At 64.9% G+C, this 27,410-nt stretch overlaps 1 protein-coding gene across 3 annotated transcripts; it reads left to right on the plus strand.

The window, feature by feature from the left end:
- Positions 1–662: 662 nt before the first annotated feature.
- DLGAP3 (DLG associated protein 3) lies at positions 663–27,410 on the plus strand. Of its 3 annotated transcripts, none has more exons than XM_064635160.1 (12): positions 663–897; positions 16,184–16,266; positions 18,928–20,008; positions 20,929–21,131; positions 21,565–21,679; positions 21,797–22,031; positions 22,513–22,853; positions 22,962–23,047; positions 23,863–24,287; positions 24,571–24,662; positions 24,847–24,990; positions 25,375–27,410. In XM_064635160.1, exons 3-12 carry the CDS (start codon positions 18,986–18,988, stop codon positions 25,591–25,593), a joined length of 2,883 nt encoding a protein of 960 aa, XP_064491230.1. In that variant the 5' UTR covers positions 663–897; positions 16,184–16,266; positions 18,928–18,985; the 3' UTR covers positions 25,594–27,410. The 3 variants fall into 3 exon arrangements, with proteins under 3 accessions (XP_064491230.1, XP_064491232.1, XP_064491231.1); XM_064635162.1 differs by having other exon boundaries at positions 21,613–21,679; XM_064635161.1 differs by lacking the exon at positions 663–897 and adding an exon at positions 5,802–6,060.

The following is a 27,410-nucleotide window of genomic DNA, read 5'->3' on the forward strand; positions in this document are numbered from 1 at the left end:
CACCACGCAGCAAGGCGTTACCCAGGTTATTGTTCCTGCACTTCCAGCCCACGCACGCCGTAATTATTATTATTATAATTATTATCAAATTACAGGGTGTGGTGCCAGGGGCTCGGCGGGCAGGCGGCCCCCGGTCTGCTGGGGGAAGGCTGGGCCCCCGGGGTTCTACCCTGCCCAGGGCTGGCCCAGCACCCTGGGGCTCTGCTGGCACCCCGAAATTGTCCTTGTACCCCAGGGTTATCCTGGCGCCTCAGGGCTATCCTGGAACCCTGGGGCTATCCTGGCACCTCGAGGCTATCGCAGCACCCCAGGGATATCCTGACACCCCAGGGCTGTCCCAGCACCCCATCCCCTCCCAGGCAGGTTTCGTGGCCACGGGCAGGGGTGGGTGACAGTCCCCGGGTGCTCCCGCCGTCCCGGGGTGCCCCAGGGGATGCCCACGGCTGGATCCCCCCTGTGCCAGTGCCAGCCCGGCTCGGCGGGGCAGAGCCCACCCCGCACACCCCTCCGCCGGCAGCTCCCCGGCCCCACGCGCGGCTCCCCCCGTTCCCCCCCACCCCCGAGGGGTCCCGGGGGCGCCGGGAGGCGGCGGCAGAGCCGCACCGGAGCCATTTTGCGCCGCCGCCGCCCGCTCTGGCTCCCGGGGAAAATCCACCGCCGTGTCTTGGCGCTGCCGCGGCGGCCCCGCTCCGCTCCCGCCGCTCCGCGCCCGCCCGCGCTGCACTGCGGGGCCGCCGCCACTCGCATGCTGCCGCCCGCGGGGCGCCGGCCCGGGCCGAGCCGGGACCAGCCGAGCCCAACCGAGCCGGGCCGGGACCAGCCGGGCCGGGGGCGGCCGAGCCGGGCCGTCGGGGAGCCGCCCGGGAGCCGCCGGAGGATGTAGGCGGCGGGAGCGGGGTAAGAGCGGCGGGGCGGCCCCGGTCCCGGGGGGATGCGGTGCCCGGCGCGGGAGGGGGGCTCTCGCCTGCGGGGCACCGGGGCCGTGAGGGACCGGCCCCGTAGGGACGGGACGTGTCGCCTGGGGACCCATCCAGCCCCGCCGAGAGGGTGTCCGGGGAGAACCGGGGGGATGGCCCGGGATGGAGCCGGGGGGGATGGAGGCGGCAGATGGCAGGGAAGGTTTTGCCGGTACCGCGGTGCTGAGCTCGGCCAGGATCCCCCGGTGGGTGCGGGAGAAGGGGTGCGGGTATCCCCATCTCCTGCTGCCCGAGGCTTTGGGGAGGGGGCCGCAGCCCGCAGCCCCTCCAGCTTCTCCCTGGAAGGCGACAGCAGCCATCCTGCGCTCTCCCGCAGCGGAGGGCTCGGGGCAGGCCCAGGACCCCTCCCCAGCCCGGGGGGCTCCCCCTCCCATCCTGCCGGGGGTGGCGCTGGGTGCGAGGGCCATGCCCGGCCGGGTGCTGGGAGCTGGCGCGGGGCACGAGCCGAGCGGTGCCATCACCGCCACGGTCCAACCCCGCCTGGCAGGCAAGGAGAGCTCCGGGGGCCAGGCTCTGGGCTCTCCCTCCTCCCGACGCCTTCCTTCCCCCGGACGGCTGGGTTTTGTTGGAGGAGCCGGTCTGGTCCCTCCATCCTGCGCCAAACCTGCAGAGCAAGTTGGCTCTGGGACCGCTGGTCTCTCTCCATCCCGTGACATCCAGCCCCGCACGTCACCTCCCTCGAGGCGTGCAGGGCTGTGCTGCCCACGGCGGGACCCCCGACAGGAGGGGACGGAGCCGGGCTGGTGGGTGCTGGCTGTCCCCGTGGGAGCAGGCGGCCTCCCTCGGCGTAAATCGGGGCAGGATCCAGCCGGCAGCGCAGATTCTCCTCCAGGAAATGGATGTCGGTCTTTGTCTCTCTCAGTTCCTCACCCCCGTGCTCCCTCTGTCCCCACGTGTGCATCCATGGCTCCCGGCCCTCCAGGGCCCCCTCTGCAGGGGGATGGAGCACGGGGAAGGCCACGGGGAGATGGGCACGTCTGGAAGGAGCATGTCAGCCCTTTTGAAGCGTTATTGCAGCGCCGGCAGGGCTGGGAATGCAAAAATAGCCATCAAAGTGACCGTGGAGCATCTGAGCCAGAGGGGCCCCTCTTGGCTGTGGGGGTGGTGAGAGCAGTGGTGACAGGGGGCACAGGCATGAGCCATGTTTGGGGCTGCCTTGGGCACTGTTGTGCCACCGAGCCGGGGCACCAGGACCAGCTCTGGGCATTCCTGCTGCAGGGAACAGGGTGACACAACTGTGGTGTCCCCATCCAGCCTGGGCGAGTTGGTGCTGAGCTCTCGGTGTCCAAATCTCCCTCCTTGAGTGCCAAGGCTTGTGCCATGTGGGCTGGAGGAGAAACCCCCGGCCCTCCAAGCCCTCTTTCTGGGCCTGGCTCTCAGCAGCCTGGGCAAGGCATGGGAGGAACAGAGGGTGTTGGGCAGCCCAGGCTGGGGGTCCCTGGTGGGGGCCCTTCCTTCAGCCTCCCCATCACCAGCTTGAAGGCAGAGCCATGCCAGGACCTGTGGGACACAGAGCCCGTGCAGGTGGCTGGTGGCTGTGCTGGTGTGTGCCTCCCCACAGCTCTGCCCACTCACGGGGGCAGGATCAGGCCTCGTGCCCAGGTGGTGCTGCTGTGGGGGCTGGAGCTCCAGATCCAGGTTTTGCAGCCGCTCGCATCTCTCCAACAAGCTGATCCAAAATCCTGGATCCTACCCAGCCGAAATTTGGATCTGGAGCCAAAGGTGACTCTTGGCCCTTATTGCCATCACAGGCAAAGCTAAAATCTGGATCTGAGTGGTGACGTGAGGAGCCTGGATCCAGCGCAGGGGCTGAACAGTGTGGCTTGTGCTCCTTCTGCCCATCAAATTGGATTTCCCAAAATAGCCTGTTGAAGACCAGAGCCCAGCAGAGACCGAATCACAGGTCACCAGGGGTGTGGAAGCCCCATCACAGGCCTGGCTGCCTGCTCCAAGACGTTGGCAGCCAGCAATAATAGTAATATACGGTGGCACTGCCGGGAGAGCGCAGCGCTGGAGAGCCAAGAATAGCAGGCGAGACGTGCCAGCAGCGAGGGGCTCGTGGGGCGGGCGGGGGGCACGGCCAGACGTGCCCTGGGGGACACCCCGGTGGGGGGCCGAGTGGAGGGCACAGCTCCCCTCCTCGCAGAGGGCAGGACGTCCCTGTGGTGTGGGTGGCACAGGGCACGGCAGGTGCTGGGGGAAGGCGAGGGGAGGGGGATGTGCAGAGCCGTGCCCAGCGCTGTGGACCCCGTGCAGGGCCCTTCAGGGCGGCCTCGGGGCTTTGCCATCCCTGAGAACTGGGTGTAAAGCCTGTGCTGACAAAGTGGCCTCCACGCCATGGCCGTCTCAATGGCCCTGTGATGCCCAGCCCCTCTACGAGCAGCAGCACAGGGGGGCACCCCGAGAGCAGTGGAGGGGGCAGGCTGAGCTCAGTGCTCCACACTCACCTTGTCCAAACCGAGCAGGATTGAGCCCCTTCTGCTCCCCCTGCCCTACCCAGCAGCTCATCCCCAGGGCGTCACCCACAGGGGGACAGAGAGGGCTGGGCCAGCACTGCCCACGAGCTGAGCTGTGGGGAGGCCGGGCTGCTCTCTGCCCGCTGCCATGGCACGTGGCAGTGGAGCGAGTGTCCATCAGATTAAGGAGAATTAATTTGTACTTTCCCCGTTTCCACGTGGCTGGGGGTTCTGCAGCACCCCGTGTCCCCCTCCCATGAGCGGCTGTGCCCCCACAGTGCCCGTGTCAGCACCTCTGCAACCTGCCCAAAATCCTAATTAGATTTTTCATGTCGGCCCCAGCTCACTCCTCCCCAAATGCTGGAGCGGGAAGGAGCCATGACATGGTTTCTAATCAGCTTCTGAATTCAGATTCCTCTTGGCTGTTGTTGGAGGCTCCTCTCAGTCTTTGTCTGCTGCTTCCTGAGCAGGGTCTGCTCCACATCTCCCCTCAAAGCTGATGCCTCGAGGAGTGACTCCCTCGTGCCACCTGTGGAGGCAGCTGGGAGACCCTATGGAAACACAGTGGTGTTTGGACACAGGGACTTGCAGGGCACCACCAGCGCCCACCAACCCACTGTGCCAAAGCACCCGGGTCCGGTGGGCGCCGGGGCTGCTCCGGCAGCTCCTGCCAAGCACCAGGCACTGCTGCTGCTGTGTTCCTGGGGCTGGCCCTGCATCGCTGCCGGGTGTCTGTGTGGCTGGTGTGGGAGCTGGGCACTGTGCCCACGGCCGGTCCCGGTGCGGCTCCACTGCGGCCGGTGCACTGCCGGGTTTGGCTCCGTCCCCGGCACCCAGACCTCGGCGGCAGCGAGTTGTGGCTCTGAGCGAAGCCAGGGGATGCAAACAGTTCCCAGCGCTGCCAAGCCCCAATTAATAGCCTGTGAATCACGATGCCGTTGGAAGAGCAGATGTTTGCGGCGTGGTTGCCAGAGCTCAGCGTTTCACCGGGAGTCTAGTTGGCCTTAAACTGGCAGCTCCGGGCAGTGAGCAGTGATGGGGCCTCGCTGCCTGCCCGGCCTCTCCTGCTGCAGGACCGGGAGCCATTTGGGCTGGGAATTAGCTGAAGTTTTTGGTGGGCAGAGCAGAGGGGGAGAACAGCCTGTCTGTGGGCGTGTGTGGGTGCCATGTCGGAGCAAGAGGACTACAAAAACTGAAGGTACCCCTGGCGTGATGGGACCTGCCAGTGTCCCATCTCTGGCACCGTGGCCTCGGCCCCAGGCACCCCTTGTCTCCCCAAGGGGCTGGAGGGGCTATGATGGCACTGGGGGTCCTGGGACACTTGTTTTGGGAATAGTGACCTGGTTGTTACTGGGGAGATGCTGTGTGTCTTGGAGGTGGCTGTCCCTGCTGTGGTTGGTGTCCCCAGCTGGGGGGTCGAGGTGAGACCCTGTGGTGGTTGATGCACCCCAGGGTGGTGCCATCAGTGCCACCGGTGCAGCTGAGCTGAGGGATGGTCTCCGTGTTTCATGTTTTGTGCCACAACACACGTTTGCCTTGGGCTCCCTTGGCCTTCTCTAGGTCAGGGGACGTTGGGGACAGTCCCAGGGCGGGGGAACCGCAGTGGGTGCCTGTGGGTGTGAGTGTGTGGGGAGCTGATGGGGGCGAGGGCTGCACGTGGGTGCCCGTGGGTGCAGAGGAGTGTGTGGGTGGGGGTGAGTGGGACGCCGTGGGTGGGAGCAGCAGGGTGGGTGCACAGCACAGCCACGGTGCCGGAGCAGCCGGGAGCACGTGGCTGTGTGGCCGTGTGGGTGCACGGGGGTGCAGCGGTGCCGAGTGGCCGTGTGTCCATCCAGGCATGCGGGGCCGTGTGTCCGTCCATCCCTCAGCTGCGTGTCCACCTGGGTGTGCAGGGCTGTGTGTCCGTGTGTCCATCCAGGCATGTGGGGCTGCGTGTCCGTCTGGGTGTTCAGTAGTCTGTGTCCATGTGTCCATCCAGGCACATGGGGCCATGTGACCATCTGGGTGTGCAGAACTCTGTGTCCGTGTGTCCATCCAGTCACGTGGGGTTGCATGTCCGTCCGGGTGTGCTGGGCTGTGTGACCGTCTGGCTGTGCAGGGCTGCGTGTCCGTGTGCCATCCAGGTGTGGGGCTGCTTGTCTGTGTGTCCGCCTGGCCGCGCGTGTCTGTGTGTCCGTCCGGCCGCGCGGGGCTGCGTGCCCGTCCGCCGGCACGGGTGATGCAGCGGGGCGGTGCGTGCGGGGCGGTGCGTGGGCGTGCGGCGCTGCCGGCGTGGGCAGCCCCTTCCCGGGGGTGCTGTCGGTGCGCGGGGGTGGCCGAGCGCGCCGGGGAGCGCGCGTGGGTGTGTCCCCAGCGCGCGGGGGCGACGGCTCCGCCACCGCCTCTCGCCGGCTGGAAGGTGCCGGTGTCGGCACCGGGAGCGTGGCCGCCGCCGCCGCCGCCGCCGCGGCCGTGGGTGGCCGTGACCCCGGGGAACGCCTCCGGCCTCGCCGAGCGGCCTGGCCGCGGCATGGGCAGCCCGCAGGGATTTCGCAGGAGCAGAGGGAATCCAGCCGCTGTGCCGCCTCCGTCCCCCGGCTCCCGCCCAGCCCAGGCCGGCAACTTCATGGCTTAGCAGCGGCGGCCGGGTGAGTGGGGCGGTGGGTGGGAGGGGAGCGGGCCCGGCCCCGTGCGGGGGGGGCCGTGCCTTGCAGAGCCCCAGTCTCGGAGAGCCCCCCTTTGTGCCCAGAGGTGCCGGTTCGGAGAGCCCCCCAGCCCGGGCAGAGCGGGAGCCCCCGGGCAGCCCTCAGCTCTAACCCTTTCCTGGCCGAGTCCCCCTCCCTGGTGTGCAGGGAGTGCAGCTCGTGGCTCCCGGGCAGCCCTCGCCCAGGCAAGCCTCGACAGCCGGGGAGCTCACCCAGCCGGGACGGGGAGCTCCCAGCCCCGAGGTCTCTGCTCCCGTTCCCTGCGGAGCTGGCCTGGGGGGCTGTGTCTGCTGGGCCGGGGGCTGTGTGCGTTGGGTGGGGGCGTACTGGGGTTGGGGACCGGGAGCTGTGTGCAGGAGCTGGGAGGTGAACTGGAGGCTGTGTGCACTGGGGGGCGTGTGCTGAGGGTGGGGGCTGCACATCTGGGGGGGTGGGGAGCAGGGCAGTGCTGCACCTCTGCGTGTGTGAGGGACGGGGCCCCCCCGCGGTGTCCGTGCCGGCCCATGGAGGGAGCCGGGGAGCCCCGGCTCCGCCTGCCAGACGGCCCCGCTGCCGAGGAGCGGCACAGCCGGTGCCGACATCTGTGCTTTGAGCCCTGCCTGTCTTCAGTTTGCTCCTTGGCACAGTCACAGTGGCAGTTGGGTCCCTCTGTACCTCCCCGTGGTTTCCCCCACCACCCTGCCTCTCCATGACACAGGCCTGTGTTCTCCCGTGTGTTTTCTTGGAGGGGAAACTGAGGCAGGAGGGAGGGAAGCAGCAGAGCCCTCTCCCCATCCCTGTCATCCTCAGGGTCCAACCCACGCCTCGCCCTGGGTTGTTTTTTCCTGCCAAGTGATGCCAAGAGCTGGGGGGAAGCGATGGTGTCCTGGGACTCAGCTCCTGACTGTGCCTGCCCGGGGCCCTGGAGCCGCCCTGCTCCTCCTGCTGGGTCTGGGGCATCCTTGGCCTGGGGCTGCCAGTGGGGCCGGTGCTGGGGCCGCAGGGTGGCCATCTGAGGGACATGTTTCCAGGCTGTGTGGGGCAGTGGTAGCCACGGTGGCCATGGTGGCAGTGGTGGCTGTGACAGTCGTGGTGGCAGTTTATAGTGGTGGCCACGGTGGCGGCAGTGGTGGCCGCAGTGACAGTGGTGGCCCTGGTAGTGGTAGCCATGGTACTGGTGGTGGCCGTAGTGACAATGGTGGCCATGGCGGTGGCCTCGGCGGCCGTGCCGGCGCTGGCCATGGTGGCGCTGGCGGCGGGCGCTGTCCGCGGTGCTGATCCCCCGCCGATGTCCCCCCCGGCCCCGCGCTGAGACCGAACGGCCCAAGGGGCATCGCGGCGTGTCCCGACCCCCGTCCCCCCGGGGTGCCCTCGGGCGCGCTGGGGCTCGGGGTGTCCCCGCTCCTCGGGCACGTCCCGCCCTGCCCTCGGCCTTTGATGTGCGGCAGCTCCAGACAGGGCTGGCGGACGGGCAGCCACCCTCGGCTGTGCCCGTCACCCCACGCCCTGTCCCCCACGCCCTGCCACCCCCCAGGCGTGCCCGACACCCCACGCCCTGCCTGTCGGGCTGGGCACACCCTGCCCGCCGCCGGGCGCTGCTGATCGTCCCGACGGGCGGGTTGGACGGGAGTCGGGTTGGAGAGAGGGGCAGGGCAGAGCGGGGCACCTGGGGACACGGGCCACCAAAGCGCCGGGGGACACCGGCCCCCGAGGCTCCATCCGGCCCTGCCGGGTTTGGGACAGCCAAAGAGGGGCTGTCGGCCCCGCTTGGTGCTCCTGGGCGGGCACAGGGTGGCTGATGTGAAGTGCTCCGGGCGTCACTGCTGGCTTGGGGACATTGTGCCCACCTCGGCCCCCCGGAGCCGTGTCCCCAGCCGCGGTGCCGGTGTCACTGCTCCCAGAACAAAATGTCAACCCATGCAAATGAGACTGCGGGAGCGGCTGATTGAAGGGCCCTGCCCCGCCCCGGAGTTGCAATCAAATATGCAAATGGCTCCCGAGGAGGCTAGTGAAGGCTATTAATAGCGGGGATGAGGCTGGGAGGAAGTGTGGCGTTCCTGGGGGGATGAGCCTGGGGATGAACTGGTTCTGCTTGTCCCTCTGCCCGGTGTGTCCCCTCTGTGATGCCCCGGGCGGGTGGTGGGTGGTCTGTGTGGGGAGCCCACGGGCACCAGGTCTCCCTTTGGCCACCATCAGGCTTTGCAGGGCGGGTGCTGCCCATGTGCCCACGCTCCTGCCCCGTGTCCAGGACTGTGTCTCGGTGCCGAACATCTGGGAAACCCTGTGGGAAAATCACAGGTGCTGGAAACACCAGGCTGAGATTTCCCCCCGGGAGTCAAACCAGGAGGGATGAGGTACCCCGGGGGACCCGGGTGCTGCTGGGGGTTGCTGTGGCTCTGTCCAGGGAGCTCAGCCTGAGACAGGTGTCACCATGTTGGGGTAGGGAGGGAGGAAGGGGCTCCTTCCCCCCCCCTTCACCCTGCACTTCCCTCTGCCCTTCTCTCTCCTGGTTTCCCTCCATTGCCAAGGAGGCAGAGGATGTCCCTCTCCTTCCAGCTCCGTGTGAGCATGAGGCATGTTCCCACCACGGCACTGGTGGGGACTGTGCTGTCCCCAGTGTCCCCAGCAGGCACAGTGCACTTGGCCCCTGCCACAGCTCCTCCACCCCATCTCTTGGGTTTTGGGAGCCGGGAACCATCTGACCTTTTTAGAAAATTGCGGAAGTCAGACTGGAGTCAACAGTAACTAATTATTTAAAATCTGAAACTGGAATAATTAGCCCAATTAACAGTCTCAGGTGACGTCTGATTCCATCTGATAGCGGCTCGAGGAAGAGAGAAATTAATTAACCCGTCAGCCTGACATTTGTAGGTCACTGCCAGCTCCTTGCACTGTCCAGGTGGGAACAGGGGTGGTTTGGGGGGGTCCTGTCACTCTTGGTGCAAAGGGTCTGCTGTTTTTTGGGAATCTCAGTGCAGGAAGAGGGCTGTGGGTGAGCCCAGGCACCAGCTGGGGGAGATGGATTGAGGGCTGGTGGGTGGGGGGACAGGGTGCTGTGGCCCAAGGTCGGGGTGATGGGCAGGGGGATGGGCTCCGTGTCCCCCAGGAATGGCACCAGCCAGGTCCGTCAGTGAGGCATCAGCTGTGGGCCTTTAAGGTTGCTGTGGAAACAGTGCTCTCGTTACCGGGAGGAGCCTCCTGCTTTCCAGGCAGGGCCCCCCATCCCTGCAGGAGGGGGACCCCCACCCCGGGCACCTGGGACCCCACAGAGCCCTGTGTGCGGGGAGGGACACGGCGAGAGCATTGCTGTGTGCACACAGGTGGGTGGCTTTGGGTGTGTAGCCCCCTTCGTGCCCCCTCCAGCACGAGCCCCCCACCCCAGCTTATCCTTGGCACGGTGGGTGATGCCAGGCAGGGCTGTGCGTGCACGGACACGCGTGGACACGCGTGGATACGTGTGCATCCTTTGGTGTGCACACCTGCCCGGGCAGCCCAGCCGTGCCCCCACACCCCCCGGGACCCCGTTCTCGCACCTCCACTGGCACATGGCTGTGCCCACAGCCAGCACATGGACCTGCCTGTGCCACGGCCTGGCACCGGGGCTGTGCTGACCCCCCCCGGCACGGCACGGGGCCCACGGGGTGCAGAGTGTGCCGAGGCACAGCCCCCCGGCCACGGCCCGGTGCCGCGCTCAGCTCTTGGAGTTTTAATGAGGTAAATTGTATAAAAAGCTCCGTTTGCCCTAAATGCCCATCCCTGCGTGAAGCTGCTGCGGCACAGCCCGGGCCCACCCCGGGAGCTGGGCAGGGGGCTACGGCTCTGGGCACACGCTCCCGGGCTGGGCACGTGGCAGCAGGAGGAGGAGGAGGAGGAGGAGGAGGAGGGCGAGGGTGGTTTAGCACATTTGCAATCATTTCCCTCCTCCCCCCCAGGTTTACAGCTTACCTCAGCGGCTTATCAGCCTCCGATCTCATTAAATCAGGCAAATTGTAGCATCTGATATTTTATGGAGATTAAGGTGTGCGCCCAGACTCTATAATTATCGGCAAAGATGTATTTACAATACCTTGTTGCTAGTAAACAAAAAATAACTTGGGATCAAAGCTCTTTTACAGGGGAATAAATCTGCCCATCGAGCCCCGCTGCGGCACACGGCAGGGAGACACCGGAGGTGCCCGGGGCGGGTGGGCACCACGGGGGGACACGTGGGGGGCGTTTCGGGGATGTCCCCAGTCCCACGTGGCTGCTGCAATCCCGTGTGCTGGATCCATCCCCAGGCTGCTGTGCTGTGCCTGGGTCTCCCTCGGGTTTCTAGCGGCACCCACCCCTCCGGCCACGGCTCTGCTGGGAATTTCCCCCCCCCCTCCCCAGGGACCTCCCTGCTGACACGGAACTGGGATTTATCGGCACAGGCGCGTCGCCCCTGGATGTCTCCCAGCGGTGGGAGCGCTGGGATTACCGAAGCCGTGACGCTGGTTTATTGCTGCCTGGAGTGGATTTATCCGTGCGGCAGGGCCTGGGCTCGCTGCCGGGGTAAATCACCACGGCACAGCCGGCAGGAGCCACATCCGCCGGGCCTCGGCATTCCAGGGCCTCGGCATTCCAGCCTCCCTGGGGGGGTCGTGGCCATGCTCCCCGTGGGACCAAGCACTCCACACACCCCCCGCTCAGCTGCCTGGCACGGCTGCCCCTTCTCCATCTCACTCTTGTGCCCACTGAAACGAGAATAAGATGGTGATAATGCTGCAGACGTCCTCTGGAAAGGGCTGCGAGGCAGATGAAAAGCCCTACTTAAGAGTGAGGCCATTATTATTAATAACTCGGAGCGAGGCTGTAAATTCAGCCGACACAGCTATGACGGGAAATGAACCTGCTCCCGTGCCGGATCAGAGGCTGCCAGGTGTGGGATGGGGATGGGGACGGGGATGGGGACAGGAGAGCAGGGCTGGGTGGCCCCAGGGCCACTGGCTGGATGGTGTCTGCAGCCACTGGGGCAGCACGGCCAGAGGGGGCAAAACCTCTTGGCAGACACTGGCTCCAGCTGGGCTGACTGGGATGATTTCTTGGCTTTTCTGGGAAGGTTGGAGGTGTGAGGGAGGGGACCTGGAGCACAGGTCTCCTCCCAGCAGGAAAGGAGGTGGCTGAGCTTTGCAACAAGGCTGACATGTGGCTGGAGCTCAGGACAGGAGTGACGCAGGATGTGAGGAACTTGGCCAGGGCTGGTTGCAGGGAGAGGGGCCGTGGTGCCACAGCCAGCACTGGGCTGGGCTGAGCACGACCTGCCGTGGGCACCCTGTGCCCATCTCGGGAGCGTCCAGGGCAATATCACACCTTGGCAAGGGTTGCATTAAAATAAAAATAACCCAGTGCTGGCCGGTGCCTGCAGCCAGGTCAGCGAAAGGCAAAGAGCTGCTGTGGCTCCCATTCCGCTGGGGTAACTTTACCTCTGGCATTGCTAGCCCTTGAGTGGGGCAGCTCTGGGGCCAGCGAGTGCCCAGGGTGGCAGAGCTGGGTGTGGGGCTGGGCAGGGGGTGCCGTGGGGGTGTGGGGTGTCATGGGGTGCCGGGGCTGTGGCCACGGGCTCGTGGTGCTGCCTGCACCCGGTTCGGGAGCTTCTGCGGGGGAACGAGCTCTGATATAAATATCTTTTTGCTCAGCACACGACCTACTTTCCAGACAATGCCATTAGCCTCCCGACTCCCTCATTCATCTTCTGCCATCCTCCCCCAGCCCGCCCCGCAACGGCACCTGTGCCAGCGTGGCCACGGAGAGGGGAGGCAGGACGGGCACCTGGCTCCGTGGCACCGTGGGGACCCCCGTGCTGGGCTCGGGGCTGGCTGGCCCCTGCTGCCTCCAGCCCCATTCCCTGCACAGTCCATGCCCTGGCTGGCAAATGGCCTCAGCCAGGCACATCCTTGCCCAGGAACAGCCTTGCTGAGGACTCACTCATCAGGGCAGAGGAGAGCACGGTGAGGAAGCCACACGTCAGCTCAGGGATGGCCCATGGGTGGTGTGCGGGGCCAGGGCCCCTCCTGAGCCCCCCCAAGCATCCCTGGCACTGGGGCCACACACGTGGCTCATCCAAGGATGATCCCACAGGAGCTCCCATGTGCTGGCACAGGCCATGCCAGGCAGGAGAGGGGCTGATGGGATTAGGGGCAGGTTGGGCACCCCAATCCCACTGCCACGGCGTGGCCTGGCCCCCCCAGCCCCCAGGGACAGCCCTGGAATCGGTTTTCTCCCAAGGGCTGGAAATGCCTCCCCAAAGGCAGGACAGCCCTGGGCCCACCTCCACACACCCCCAGGTCGAGCCCCCACTCCTCCCCGGCAGCTAAAATTAAATATTCCATTTGTATTGCTGATAAATCCTGCAAATCTCTTTTATCTCTAAGCTGTTGTAGCAGGAATATCGGTGGTGTAATCTCCACGGGGGCCCATCCTGCTGCCCTTCACAGCTCCCAGCTCTGGACCACGCTCCCTTTTCCCCACAGCTCCCTGTGGGACAATTCTGGTGGTGGAGAAGGATGCCAGTGGCAGAGCACCCGTCACAGGGCACCCCATGGCACTCACTCTGTGGGTGCTGCACCCTGCAGGGTCGGGGCTGTGCATGGTCCCCACGCTGTGTGTGATGGGGATGCCAATGTCCAGGTGATCCACGTGGTCCTGCCAGAGTGTCCCCATCCCTGCCACGTCCTCACCCGCCAGCTGTGCCCCCCCCTCGCTCCGTCCCCGCGCTAAGAGCATTTGTGCAGAATTATGTATTTAAATATTTAGGTTTTCATCAGCTTTGCAAATTAAGCCCATCCATTACGGCGGCAGTTTTGGGTCCTCCACTGGTGAGCTGGGCTGTGCCATGCCTCGGGCTCGCTGTGCTCATCCCAGCCCTGGCCCCGGGGGATTCAGCCTGGGAACGGGACACGATGGCCCAGAGCACCCTGGCTGCCACAGGGACCAAGGGCTCTGCTTCCTTGCTGTTCCTGGAAACCCCGGCCCCTGCGGCCTCGCCGTGGGAAGAGCCGTGGGGCAGGATGGTGTTGCAAAGGGAACTGGTTGGGATGGGTGTTATTTGAGGTTGGAGTGGAAGGTGCCATGTGCTGGGGAAAGTGGGATGAGGAGCAATGCTGGTGGCAGGTGAGAGCCCTGGCACGGCCTGGGGGGAGCAGACTGGGGATGGAAGGGCCAGCCCACCTTGGGAGCTTGGCAGGGATGGGCAGGGGACAGCCAGAGATTGTCACCACTGCCACACTCAGTGCTAAGGCCGTGCTGCCCCCAGCTCTCCAAAGAGGCTTTGGAGTGATCCCTGGCTTAAGGCATTGCACGGCACCACCAGGGAGGTAAGTGGCTTTTTAAGCCCTGGCAATGTGGCCCATCCTGTGGCTCCATGTGGATGGGAGGGGAAAAAGGGGGTGATGGGGAAATGGGGTTCATCCTGCACTGCCTCGGGGGCTGCCACGGCACCCACAGCCTGAAAAGTTCCTCTGACTCAGTGTCGCTGAAACCAGGACACTCAGGCAGGCCTGACTCTTTGGGGATGCAGGAGTGAGGTGCCCAGTGAGGGCCTGGGCAGAGCCCCCAGGGCGAATGTGGCACAGAGGGATGTCCCTGTTTGTCCCTCCCCTTTGCTGCAGGTGAACATCAGGCTGTTTCTCTCCATCCTGCTGGGCTCCCCGGTGTCACCTGTACGTCCCCCCTTTCCACCCAGCCCTGGAGGGCACCAGAGCACTGTGCTGGCTGCTGCTGGCCCCAGGCAGTGCAGGCAGCTGTCGAGGGTGTCCATGGGAGGGAAGCTGTCTGTGGGCATCACCGGTGATGGTGCTCATCCGTGCGGCGCAGCGCCCACGAACCCTGTGCCAGTTGGCATGGGCGGGGGTCCCCAGGGCCCCAGCTGGCCTGGGGGTCCCTCCAGTGTGGTTTCCTGACTCAGTCAGCTGCTCTGCTGCTCTGGCCGTGGGGTCCCACCTCTGGCTCCCTGTGTGCCATGCCCTGGCTCCCGTGGGCAGGATGAGCATCACTGTGGGGCCAAGGGGGCTGGAGGTGCCTGTGCCATAGGGCATCTCACCCCTGCCTGCACCCACGTGGGGATGCTGCCATGGCCCATTCCCTGTGCCACCTCTTTCCTTCTCAGCCAACTTCTGCTGGCTTTGCCTTGCCAGCTCCCAGGATGCTCCAGCTCCCTCACACAGCCTGTTGGAGCAGCGTGGCTCCTGTCCCAGGGAATCAGCTCTGGGGACCAGGGTGTCCCGGGGGGTCACTCTGGACCGTGTGTGCTGGGCAGGGGGTCCTGCTCCCCCCGTGGTGGCAGCAGCCAGAGGCACTGGTGTTGTGCTGGGGAGTCCCAGTGCTGGCTCCAGGCCGGGATCCCTGGCAGCTGGGAGCGCCGTGGCCGTATTTCCTCGCTCTGCTCCACGAGTAATTGCTCAGATGGGGACTTGGGGCGACTCCCATCCCTCTCCCGGCATGGTAATGAGTGAAGAAGACTCAAAGACAAATGGCTCATTAAGAAGCAGTGCTGCATTGCAGGATTTCTCATCCCACCAACCGCTGCATCAGCAGAGGCAGCACCTCTCACGCTCGCTCTCCCAGCCCTGAGAAGGAGCTGTCAGGCAGCTGGGGCTGGTGCCAAAATTAATCATGTGCTTAATAACGTGCCCAGCCCGTTGAACAGCCTGTCCTCAGCCTGCCAGTGGGAGCCCTGGGACACCGTGGGGTTGGGTTTGGTGCTGGGAAGCACCTGTGCTCAGTGAGGAGGGATGTGCCAGGGCAGGGCTGAGCCAGGGGAGATGCCCCTGGCTCGGGGTGCCAGAGCCCCCAGCTCTGTCGGGGTGTAGGGCAGCTGTGTAGGGCAGCACAGCGCTGCTGGCCCTTCTCAGTGGCCTCATAAACATTTCTTCCTCCGCTCACATTTGCAATTCTTCAGCTGCTCTTTGTCCCTCATGACTTTTTAAAAATCTTGCCTCATCCCTTTTTTCCAGCAGTGCCCAGTTGGATCCTGCCCTTCACAGCCCTCTTTGGGCAGTGCCTCCCTGCAGCCACTCTGTTTTCTTTTATTAACAGTGACTGGGTTTGATTTCCTGATTGCATTGAGCACATTCACTCTGATATTTGCATCTTGCTCACACTCCTTTCCTCTTTCACTTTTCCTCTTCCCCTTTCCACTTTCTTCTTCCCCTTTCTCTTTTTCCCTTTCCCCTTTCCCTTCCCCTTTCCTTTCCCCTTTCCTTTCCCCTTCCCCTTTCCTTTCCCCTTTCTGTGCTAAATTAGCTGATCTCTTACTAAGCCCCTCTTTTCTTTTCCTCCAGGCTGAGCAAATTTCACTAATTCAGCCTCATAAAATAACAGAGCAATTAGTAATAAAATAAAATGTTTGCTTTCCACAATCCTGCTCACTTACAATGAATTGGGAAAGAGCAAATAGATTAAAAGCGTGGTGGAAAGCGACCTGGCAGTATTCCATATATTTATTTTCTTCCGACTACCGTAGATCAAATTTGTTCAGCCCCTGAGTGGGAAAAGCACTTTATTTTATTTTTTTTTTCCCAGGCTCCAGCTCGTGGTGCCGGGCGCTCACGCTGCGTGTTTGTTCTCTCCTGCTTTCATCCCAAAGCCACACCGGTCCCCAGCAGGACCCACGCTGGCAGAACCTGGCGTTAATTTGCTGAGCGGAACGGGCCGAGCTCACGCCTCTCCTGGGCTGGAGGCTGGGAAAAAAACTCCCTTTGCTGACGCTGGAAGGCAAAGGGGTGGCGGGAGGAGGTTTTGTGGAGTGTGAGGCCGGATCTGGAGCAAATCAAAGTCGATGGCGAGGTGGCCGCTGGGCCGGCTCGGGCACCCGCTGGCAGGGAATTGCATAACAGGATGGGGCCGGGGATGGTTTTTGGGCTAAACTGGGTGAAACACGTGGCCGTGGCCGTGCAGAGCTGTCCCTGTCACTGCTGGTACAGGCAGCACTGGTGTGGGGCGGCCTCAGGGGAGGAGGGAAGGCTGGGCTGATAAAAAACACACAGGGAGGTGGGTCAGGGGAGGTTTTGGGGAGGGATATCCTGGCTCTTCCTCCCTGGGCTTCACCCCCCTCGTGTTCCTCCCCCAGAGCCTGCTGCCCCCGGGAGAGCCAGCGTGGAGGAGCCGCTCCAGCCGGGGCCATGAGGACAGCATCCCCCTGAGCGCCGGGCGGTGAGTGCCGTGCCAGGACCTGCACCTGCTGCCCCTGCCAGGGGCTGCTTGGGAAGGGTGGGGGGCCAGGACCCCCCGAGTGCGGGGCCATCAACCCCAGCTCTCGGGGTTGGACCCGGAGATCTTGGAAAACCCAGTCTTACCCTGCGCCAGGGCAGTTCCCCAGGCCCAGACACCGCGGTGGGGATTTGCTGTCCTGTCACCTCCCCACTGGTGGTCCCAGAGCTGGAGGGAGCCTGGGTGCCACAGGGTCCAAGGGAAGCTCCAGCTCCTGCTGGGGCTGCCCTGAATCCCCACAAGCCCTGGGCCTTGGCACAGAGCTGCCTCCAAGGCAGGGATCTCATGGGGCAGATGCTGGGAAGTGGAACCGCCTCTGCCAAGTGCTCCTATGGGAAATTAAGCAGGAGGCTGAATTTTGGGGTGGCTCAGAACACAGGGGACTACAAGCCCCTGTTCTCCCTGTGCTGACCCTTGGGCAGGAAGAGATCTCAGAGGGAGGGTGGCAATGAGGAGTGGCCGGTGGGAGTTCCTCGAGGCTCTGGAAGCAATAAAGGCAAGGAGTGAGTTATTTGTAATGGTAATTATGCTCTTCCAGTTTATCCTAGCACATAATCGTGTGGGCGGTAGGTTCCCACTGGTGGTAATTACCCTGGTGTTAAATGGCACAAAATTCAGCCGGGCTGGGTATTTCCCCCCTGATTTGAGTCTGTGGTTTGGTGGCACAAATCCTTCCATCCCGAGGGCTGAGCAGTGGAACAGCCTTTGGTGAGACACAGCTCCAGCTCTCAGCCACCAGCCCATGAGCCACGCTCTGTCCGGCTCCCCCAGCTCCATGTGCCAGCCTCCTGCCCACAGTGCCCACCTGGGACAGAGCAGAGGAGCAGGCTCGGCAGCTTCTCCCACCCTCTGTGTGTGACCATCCCCACTGGGACATAGGGACGGGGATCCCCGGCTGTGCTGCCTGTGCTGAGCCCCACAGGATCTCTCCTGAGCCCTTCCCCACCCCCAGAGTGCCCACGGGGGGACCGGCTGGTCCCTGGGCGGGACACAGGTGCCGGCACGGCTCTGCCATGGTGAGCTGGGAAGTACATCCCTCGCCATGGCACGGCCCCATCTGCTGCCATCGCTCGGCAGCTGCGGGGGAGCCGCGGCGCTGCCTCGCCGGCGGGTTCCGGCGCTGCTGAATTCCTGCACCTGCCGAGCACAAAAGCCCGGCAGGCTCGTGGTGACGGGCTCCGCAGCTATTTTGACTCCTTCTTCCCGCTGCAGCAACAATATTTGGATCAGCTGAGAGTTCCCTCCCCGAGCAGGAGATGATAGCTCAGCCCGCGCAGGCAGAGCTGGGCTGGGAGCCTGTCTGTCTGTCCGTCCATCCATCCATCCTGCTGCTCCATCCCCAGGCAGGGAGGCAGCTCCATCCCACCCTGCTGCTCCCGCTCCTCGCAGCAGCTCTCCCGGGAGGGGAGAGGCATCTTCTGTACCAGCTGCACATCCTTCCCTTCAGACACAGCAATTAGGGAGCCTCGTTAGAGCAGGAGCACGGGGGTGAGGGTGGGGAGTGGTGCAGGATGGAGCCATCCAGCCCCAAAGCCGGGAAGGAAGGTGGTGGCAGTGGCTTAGTAGGGCCCTGTCTGCTCCTCACGGCCAATGTGCCATCACTGCTCATCCCCACATTCCCTGGGGACCCCCAGCTGCTCTGTCTTCTGGGGCTCCTCCGGGAACACAACCCCCTCCCTCACTGCCCTGACCCTCCCAGTGTCCCTCGTTTCCCGTCCCCGTGGTCCAACACACCCCACGTGCCACAGGGAACATCCCACAGTCACCTTGCCCTGCAGCCAGTCTCGGAGACGTGCTGCCCACAGCACCCTGCCCAAATATGATAACAAGAGCACTAACGATGCCTGTTAATTAGCCGAGATGCTCTGGAGAATAAGTAATTTCCTCATTTACAGTCAAACCAAAGGCAGAGCCTTTGAGGGACCGTAAGGAACACAAACCTCCATGGGTGCAGGCGGCTCCGGCGGCTGGCACGGGCTCAGCCTGGCTCGGTGCCACCCCTCCTCCTGCCTCAGTGTGGGGCTGCCCCACACACAGCACAGCCACCTCTGCTCCTGGCCCCCCGTCCGGGGGCACTGGCAGGTAGGGGTGTCAGGGCTGTGGGTCTCCACCTGCTGTAGGTGCTCCGTGCGGGGAGGACGGGCCGGGTGGAGCCATCGGAGCTCGGCCCCCCCGCGCCCCGCGGCAGCTCATTAGCGGGGCTGTGAATCGCGGCGGCTGAAAAGCTCAGCCAGAACCGTTTTCCTAACGGAGAAACACTTCACAATATTTGGTGTTGGAGAAGAAAACAAGGATCTGCTGATGGCAGCGTGTCCTTCCTCACCGTCTGCAGGCCCTGCTGCCTGCATCGCTGCCGGCAGTGCCTTCTCCTTCCCTCTGCCCCCTCCGAGCAGCTGAGCTGGGGGTAACCCTGAGTGCTGACCCCCAGCACCGTGCTCGCCTCGCCCCATGATTCTGGCACTTCACAGGGGCTCAGCCAGGGCCGAATCCCACCCTGTGACCTTCCCAGTCACCTCAGTTGGTTCCTTTGGGCCAGCCCCAATGTTTTGCTTGTGGTGGGGCGCAGAGGGGAGCTTCACACTGTGCCCGTCCCTGTCCCCACAGGTGAGCCCGCAGGGGCATCCCTGCAGGATGCCGAGGCTACGGGGAGGATGCTGACACCATGAAGGGCTACCATGGGGAGCGTAGCCAGACACAGCCCTCCTCCGGCCACCGCTGCCGCTGCATCCCAGAGGACTGCCAGCATCCCGCCGACTACATCCCGCACGGCCCCGAGGGCCGGCCGCCCTACCCGCTCAGCCCCAGCGAGCCGTGTTCCCTGGAGCATCCCCACTGCCCGGCGCGGAGCCCCGGCGCGGCCAGCGAGTGCCCGGGCGGGCCCCTGAGCGAGCCGCCCTCCACCAGCGCCAGCAGCACCTTCCCGAGGATGCACCACGCGCAGCAGCCCTACGACTCCTGCGACGAATGCATGGCGACCGCCCACCCCTCCAGCAAGATCAACCGCCTGCCCCCCACGCTGCTGGACCAGTTCGAGAAGCAGCTGCCGCTGCACCACGACGGCTTCCACACGCTGCAGTACCCGCGGGCCGGCGGCGCCGAGCCCCGCAGCGAGAGCCCCAGCCGCATCCGCCACCTCGTCCACTCCGTCCAGAAGCTCTTCGCCAAGTCCCACTCCCTGGAGGCGCCGGCCAAGCGGGACTACAACGGCGCCAAGATGGACGGCCGCGGGGACGGCTACCACCACCACCACCACCATCACCACCACCACCACCACCACCAGTCCCGCCACGGCAAGCGCAGCAAGAGCAAGGACCGTAAGGTGGACTCCCGGCACCGGTCCAAGATGTTGGGCTGGTGGAGCTCCGACGACAACCTGGACAGCGACAGCAGCTACATGGTGTCGGGCCGGCACGCCGCCGACCAGGGCACCCAGTACTGCGTGGACGCTCCCGAAAGTGCCTTCAGAGACTTGACCTTGAAGAGTCTAAAGGGCGGCGGGGAAGGAAAATGCCTGGCCTGTGCCGGCATGTCCATGTCTCTGGACGGCCAGACGCTCAAGAGGAGTGCCTGGCACACCATGACCGTCAGCCAGGCCCGGGAAGCCTATCCCAGTGCTGGTGGCACCGAGAAGACCTTGATGCTTCAGGAAGCAAAGGCCAAAGACCGAGCATACCAGTACCTGCAGGTGAGGGGCCAGGCAGGGCGAGGGGACTGTGGCTGATGGTGCCTTGGGGCGAGCTGGGACAGCTCAGGGTGCTGTGGGGATGCTCCAGCTCTGCTCCACGTCCCTGGCGCCTGTGTCTCATCCCCCAGTGTCCCGCGCCGGTCCCCGCTGTCCCCTCGAAGCCCATCTGCTGCCTCCTGCCCTGTGCAGGCTGGATTTGGGGTCAGACCAGCTCTGTCAGCTCGGGGCCACCAGCAACCCTGTGCCCGCTCGCTCCTCGTGGCTTTTATCTTGCCTATGAGCCTGGCTGGGTGCCACCGCCTGCCTTGTCACCCTTCTAGGTCACCCCCCTTCCAATTAAAAACTAATTAACTCTTCTCTCCCTTTCCTGGGGGAAGGAGACAGGGAGCAGCAATGCCGTGCGGGCTGGGGGTGGGGGTGGCCGGGGCCTGTCTCTGCTGGCAGCGGGGGCATCGGGGCAGGGTGCCGGCCCCACTGCCCTCCCCGTGGGCCCCGGGGGACACCATCCCCCTGTCACAGCCTGGTAAGGACCCCGTGGTGCTGGTGGTGCTGGCGTCAGCGGCACGTGGCGGGACTGGTGCCTGCTACGTCAGGCGGGCACTGCACTGGCATGGGTGGGATTTGGCCCAGGCGCTCCTGCCAGAGGGGCCGTGAGGTGGGAGCTGCTGCACTGCCCCGTGTTTTGGGAACGGGGAGCTGTGGCTGTTAGGAGGGATCACCTCTCCTGGATTTAGGGGCCTTACCAGGTGGTCAGAGCCCCCAGGGTCTGTCCCTGCAGCTCTGGGGTATGTGGGGAGGGCGGGGGAGCTGGGCACACATCCTGGATTTGGGATGGGCGTGGGCTGGCACGTGGCTTGGCTCTGTGTCCCGCCTGCGGGACCCCGGCCACGGCGTCCTCCCACGCCCGCCTCCTGCTCCAGGTGCCGCAGGACGAGTGGAGCGGGTACCCAGCGGGCAAGGACGGGGAGATCCCGTGCCGGCGGATGCGCAGCGGCAGCTACATCAAGGCCATGGGCGACGAGGACAGCGCTGACTCGGACATCAGCGCCAAAGTGCTGCCCAGGGCGGCCACGCGGCGAGACAGCTACCGCCGCTCCTCCAGCGCCGACCAGGCCAGGACCAAGTAAGGGCTGTCACCTCCCGGCCCCGTCCCAGCACTGCGGGCAGCAGCGGGGCCACAGGCTGGGGCTCCCTGGGAGGATGAGTGGCATCGTCCCTGCTCACGGCACCGTCCCCGCTCACGGCCACACTCCCCAGTGCGGCAACACCGAGCCCTGTCTGCGCTGTGTCAGGGCACTGCGGGGGACGTGGCTGTGCTGGGCTTCGGGGGGGACCTGCTGCTGCAGCCACGTGCAGAGAGTGGGGAGAAGAGGCATGTTCAAAGGGGGATGACTGGGATGTGCTCCGGTCTCAGTGGGCGACAGCTTTTGGGGCAGGTAGGAGCAGGGACGGCAGCGGTGGCCGGCGGGAGCATCTCTGCAGCTGCGTTTCCAAGTGCTCTGCTGGAATGTGTTGCTTTTGGTGCGATCCCTTCTATTCCCACTGTCTCTCATTAGGTTTGCAAGTAGGCACTATTCTGATTCATATATCTGTAACTGTCCCAGCTGCTGCACGCCACCGCGAATGCTCCCGCGGGGACAGAGCTACGGGCGCTCCTTCACCACGGGCCAGGTAGGTCCTGTGGCACGGGTGCTGCGGGGCAGGATGGGGTAGGAGGGTGGTGGATGTCCCTCTGAGCACCTCCTGCCCCGGCTCGCCACCCCCAGCCTGACCCGCCGCTCTCCCCAGATCAACGACGAGCTCAACCACCAGTTTGAGGCCGTGTGCGAGTCGGTTTTCGGCGAGGTGGAGTCGCAGGCCGTGGAGGCGCTGGACCTGCCCGGCTGCTTCCGCATGCGGAGCCACAGCTACCTGCGGGCCATCCAGGCGGGATGCTCCCAGGACGACGACTGCCTCTCGCTCTTCTCCATGTCGGCCCCGCCGGGGCCGCCCATCACCAGCAGCATCCTGAAGCCCAGCACTTGTGAGTCCCAGGGGTGGTGTGGGGTCGGCTGCGTGAGGGACTCCCACATCTCCCCGCCTGCTTGCCTGGGCACCTGCCAAGGGCTGCTGCTGCCCTCCCCTCCCTGGTCCCCTCCGGCCCAAGACACAGGGCATGAGCATCCTGCCTGTGGCTCGGTCCCAGTCAGGGGGCTGCTCAGTGTCCCCAGCTCCCATTTACCATCCCCTCCTTCCCTCCATTTCTGTCCCCACCTCTGCCCCTTGCTGGGTGCTGCAGCAGTGTGGCTAGTGTGGGTCTGGGGTGGTTTCTGATCCCAAAAACTGGCCAAACAGCCCCTCTGAGCTCCCGCCTCAGCTGGCTGAGGGGCAAACCCTGTGGGGCTGAGAGCCCTATGCTGTGGGAGGAGGTGGGCACCATTCCCCAGGGCCCCTGTTCGTGGCGGAAAATGAGCAAGTGTCTGTGTTTTCACGTGCCTTTTCATCCTGCGCCTCTCCCACAACAGCCTTCAGTTACAGAAAAGCTCCACCTCCCATCCCTCCAGGAACCAAAGCCAAACCCCTCATCTCTGTCACGGCGCAGAGCAGCACCGAGTCCACCCACGAGAGTTACCTGCCCAGCGAAGTTTCCCGCAGCTCCGCCTGGTCCAAAGACGCCAAGGCCCGCTGCAACTCTGCCGAGAGCCTGGAGAGCTCCAAGGTGACGGCCGTGGCCCTGGACCTGCCCCCGGTGCAGCCCCGCGCCGCTCCCAAGCCCTCCACCCTCATCATCAAGGCCATCCCCGGCCGGGAGGAGCTGCGGAGCTTGGCAAGGCAGCGCAAGTGGCGCCCGTCCATCGGCGTCCAGGTGGGCTCCGCTCGTCCCCGTGGGCTGCCCGAGCTGGTGTGGGCGATGCTGAGCCTCGGGGCTGCACCCGGGGCTGCCCTCCAGCGCTCTCCCTCTGCCCCTTGCCAGGTTGAGGCCGCCTCCGACTCGGACACAGAGAGCCGGAGCCAGAGGGAGTTCCACTCCATCGGGGTGCAGGTGGAGGAGGACAAAAGGTACCGCATGGCTGGACTGGGCTGAGACCTGCCACACTCACTGCACAGGGGCATTGGGTCCCCAGGGGCTTCCTGAGCTCCACGTACCACCAGTGCCCCGCAGCATCTTTTCCCTCTCTCCTCTGGGTGAGACCCCCAGACCTCAGCACTGTCCCCATCCCACACCAGCTGCCCCCACCTGGGGCAGAATCTGACTTCCCCTTTGTCCTTGCTGCTGCCCAGGGAAGGGTCTGCCTTGTTCCCACCCTGTGCTGGGTCTCCTCCGTTGGGCTCAGCCCTGGGTTTTGAGCCCGGGCCAGGTGCAGATGAACCTGTGGGTGATTCTTCAGCTAACCCTGACATTTTGGCCGGGGTGGGAATGCCAGGTGTGCCAGGACCTGCACGGCCTGCGGGAGCGGAGCTCAGGCATCGTGCCCACGCAGCCCGTGCAGTGCAGGCTCCTCTCCATCCTCGGTCCAGTGCTGGTAGCCATGGAAACGGGCTAAGAGCAGGGGAGATGAGGGACTGGCGGGTTGCAGCTGCTCCAGGTTGTCCCCAGGGGCCTTGAGCACTCCGGGATCCAGACCGGCATCCCCAGCCCCATCCTGCGTGTGGGCATCACTCACCCTGCTCCTGCCCACCACAGTACCCAGAGGGGAATGGGACAGTGGGGATGTCCCCTGTGGCTGTGAGGGTCCCCCGTGGCCGTGAAGGGTTCCCCGTGGCCGTGAGGGTCTCCTGTGGTTGTGAGGGTCCCCTGTGGCCGTGAGGGTCCCCTGTGTCCATGAGGGTCTCCTGTGACTGTGAGGGTCCCCACCCACTCTCGCTCTCCACAGGCGGGCGCGCTTCAAGCGCTCCAACAGCGTGACAGCGGGCGTGCAGGCCGACCTGGAGCTGGAGGGCTTCACCGGCCTGGCCGTGGCCACCGAGGACAAGGCCCTGCAGTTCGGGCGGCCGTTCCAGCGGCACTCCTCGGAGCCCGAGTCGGGCCGGCAGTACGCCGTGTACAAGACGGTGCACACGCAGGGGCAGTGGGCGTACCGGGAGGATTACCAGCTGCAGTACGACACGGTGGAGGTGCCCCGGCGGGACGCCTGGATCGAGCGGGGCTCCCGCAGCCTCCCCGACTCCGGCCGCGCCTCCCCCTGCCACCGAGACGGGGAGTGGTTCATCAAACTGCTGCAGGCAGAGGTGGAGAAGATGGAGGGCTGGTGCCAGCAGATGGAGAGGGAGGCTGAGGACTATGACCTGCCCGAGGAGAGTGAGTCAGGGGGCTGTAGGGTCCTGTAGAGCTGGGGGGCACAGTCACAGTCCTCCCTTAAAACGTCTCCTCTGCCACGGCTGAAGAGGTTGGGTGGGGGCAAGACACGTGGGGAAACCCTCTGGGGCTAGAGGGGTCTGGAGGAGGGAGGAGACGTGGCATGTGTTGGAGGGGTCTGAGCTGCTCGTGCTGTCCCACTGCCCTGGGGGTGCAGGTCCCCAGTGCACAGGGGAGAGTCTCTGTGCCCCCCAGGATTGCTGAGTGTCTGCTCTCCCCCCCCCAGTCCTGGAGAAGATCCGGAGTGCAGTGGGCAGTGCCCAGCTCCTCATGTCCCAGAAGGTGCAGCAGTTCTACCGCCTCTGCCAGCAGAACATGGTGAGTGTGGGCAGTGGTGCTGGGGGTCAGCTGTGGTGGGTCGGGGGTCTCATTCCCTCAGCCAGTAGAAAATAGATTTTGTACCACCATGGAGGAGAGCTGGACATAGAGCCCCACCCTGCACTGGGGGATGGGATGTCCCATGGGTTGACACGGATGACACTGTGTCCCTCTGTCCCCACAGGATCCCAATGCTTTCCCTGTGCCCACCTTCCAAGACCTGGCTGGCTTCTGGGACCTCCTGCAACTCTCCATTGAGGACGTCAGCATGAAGTTTGCAGAGCTCCAGCAGCTCAAGGCCAATGGGTGGAAGATTGTGGAGCCCAAGGTAAGGGCAGTGCCACTGGTACTTGTCCCTGTCACTTCTCCCTCCCTCCTCCTTCCCAAACACATCTGCACCCAAACCACTGCTGGACTGCCTCTGGCAACTGCTTTTAGCAAACGGTGGAAAAACAGACCTGGGAAAAACTGAGGCAAAAGAAGGGCTGTCCTCCCACTGAGGTATCCCAGCTGCCTGCAAGGGGCTGGGCAGGCTCCTGGCACGGGATGGATGAAGGGATGAGCAGTCCTGCCTTTCAGCTTGGGCACATGTGGGAGGGTCTGTGGAGCCCCTCACCGTGGCTTTGGCACCCACGGCACTCCTGTTCACCGGCACTGGCTGGGATGCCCAGTCCCGGCAGGTCCCAGCCTGAAGCCCCTGTTGTCTGTGCAGGAGGAGAAGAAGGTGCCTCCCCCGATACCAAAGAAGCCGCCGCGCTCCAAGGTGCACCCGGTGAAGGAGCGCTCCCTGGACTCGGTGGACCGGCAGCGGCAGGAGGCCCGCAAGCGGCTCCTGGCGGCCAAGAGAGCCGCGTCCTTCCGCCAGAGCTCGGCCACCGAGAGCGCGGACAGCATCGAGATCTACATCCCCGAGGCACAGACCCGGCTGTGACCGCGGCCTCCGCTTTTCTACCCGGACTGCACGGCGTGGCCGTAGCTCACTGTGATGGGGGCCGCGGGGACACCCTGGGGCAGCTCTTGGCCCCACTCACAGCTTCTCTCTTTTCTATCTTAGACCTTTCGTGATCCGACGGCGGGTGAACGCAAGCCCGGTTCTGCCCCGTCCCTTGCCCCCCCCCCCGCCCGCATGCCCCTACCAGCCTCTCCTGGGGTCCGGGGCTCTCTCTCCCTCTGCCCTCCCTGGGGCTGTGTCCCAGCTCTCTGTCCCTTTCCCACTTCCCAGCCCTTCTGCACACCCCCCCTTCATCCCAACCCAAAGAGAGGTGACCCTCAGTGCCCGACCCCGCCGGGCTGGAGGGGAGGGGGCTGCAGGCAGGCCCCCCCCGCCTCTCTGTACTCAGTGCAATCCCCCGGTGTGCGGCAGGGATGGACCCCCAGTCCCTGCTCGGCCAGAGCCCCCCAGCCCTGCTCTCAGCCCCGCTGGGACTCAGCAGGGACAAAGGGGTCCCCTCGCTGCTTCCCCCGCCCGCGGCTCAGGTGCGGCGGGGACACAGGGCTCCCTCCCCTATATACATATATAAATATAACCCAAGGAATAAACCAGAAACTACACGTGACCAGCGCTGTGTCCTGCCTGGTGGGACGGACCAGCGCAGCAGAGGCCCCCGGTCACGGCGAGCCGCCCCGCTTCCCTCGCACGGAGCATCGCCACGCGCTTCTCCCCTTCCCGCTCAGCCCTCCTTCCCCTCAGCCCACCCCTCATCTGTCCGTCCTTCCCTCCTGCCATCCTGGAGTCTGGGAGCACCTCTGCAGTGTGGCACTAGCCAGGGACAGGGAACACAGACCCCCTGTGCCTCGCTGCAGGTGGGAGACCCTTCCCCGGTGTGTGAGCGAGGCGGCAGCAGTGGAAGACCTGCCCGCAGCCCCTTCCTACCTGCGGTGCCAGGGACCACAGCTGGGTTTGGCACCACTGGCTGGGACGGGAGCGTGGACATGGCCAGCAGCCACCCCTTGAGTGTGGGGCTGCTAGAGATCCCCCTGGCGGGTCACTCCTTCTCCCCGAGCTCCTGGTGCCCTGCAGGATGGGACAACCCAAGATGGGGCTGTCATGTACCTGGTGCCCCCTGGGGCCAAGGAACACCCCTGGATGTGGCTGCTCCCAGCTCCTCCATCGCTGTGCACAGAGCCTGGAACAGGGTGGGGGGTGCCCCAGTGGTCCCCTGCAGGGCAGAGCAGTGTGGTGGGGCAGGAAGCTGCATCTGCCCCATCCCTGTCCTTATCCCCATTTCCAGTCCTTCTCCAAGCATCCTGTGGCCCCCGCTGTCCCTTTTGGTGGCAGAAGGGGGAAGGACCCCACCCCTGTCCCTCGCCACGCCAGCAGCCCCACGCGGCATCACCAGCCACCCCCAAGGCAGGGCCGGTGGGTTCCAGGCAGCTCCCGAAATCCGGGGCCAAACCTCGCCAGGCCCTCGGGCAGGGCGGTGGGGCCGGAGGCAGCTGGGGGGGCCGGGGCCAAGCAGGAGGACGCCTCGCTGGGGTCCCTCGGTGCTAAACACCTCCGTGACGGCAGCGCCCACTCAGCCACCCAAAGCCCTTCCCCACCCTGCTCCCCCTGCACCTCGGATTTAGGGATGTGCCTGGGAAGGGCCCCCCCGGCCCCCCGGCCCGGCCAGCACCGTGCAGTGACCGTGACACGTGGCTCCCTTTTTATTGTAACGAACCGCCGCAATTAATAAAGATGACTTTGGTTACTCCGGGCCAGCAGCCGCCTCCCCGCGGGGACACGGCCGGCGCCGGGCTCGCCTTTCA

This window comes from Pseudopipra pipra, chromosome 24 (assembly GCF_036250125.1).
Source record: "Pseudopipra pipra isolate bDixPip1 chromosome 24, bDixPip1.hap1, whole genome shotgun sequence".
Taxonomy (NCBI): Eukaryota; Metazoa; Chordata; class Aves; order Passeriformes; family Pipridae; genus Pseudopipra; species Pseudopipra pipra.

Coding starts and splice junctions, on each gene's coding strand:
- DLGAP3 (XM_064635160.1), top strand. CDS start 18,986: ATGAAGGGCTACCATGGGGAGCGTAGCCAGACACAGCCCTCCTCCGGC. Junction 22,854..22,961: donor GCCCGTCCATCGGCGTCCAG/GTGGGCTCCGCT, acceptor GCCCCTTGCCAG/GTTGAGGCCGCCTCCGACTC. Junction 24,663..24,846: donor GCCTCTGCCAGCAGAACATG/GTGAGTGTGGGC, acceptor CTGTCCCCACAG/GATCCCAATGCTTTCCCTGT.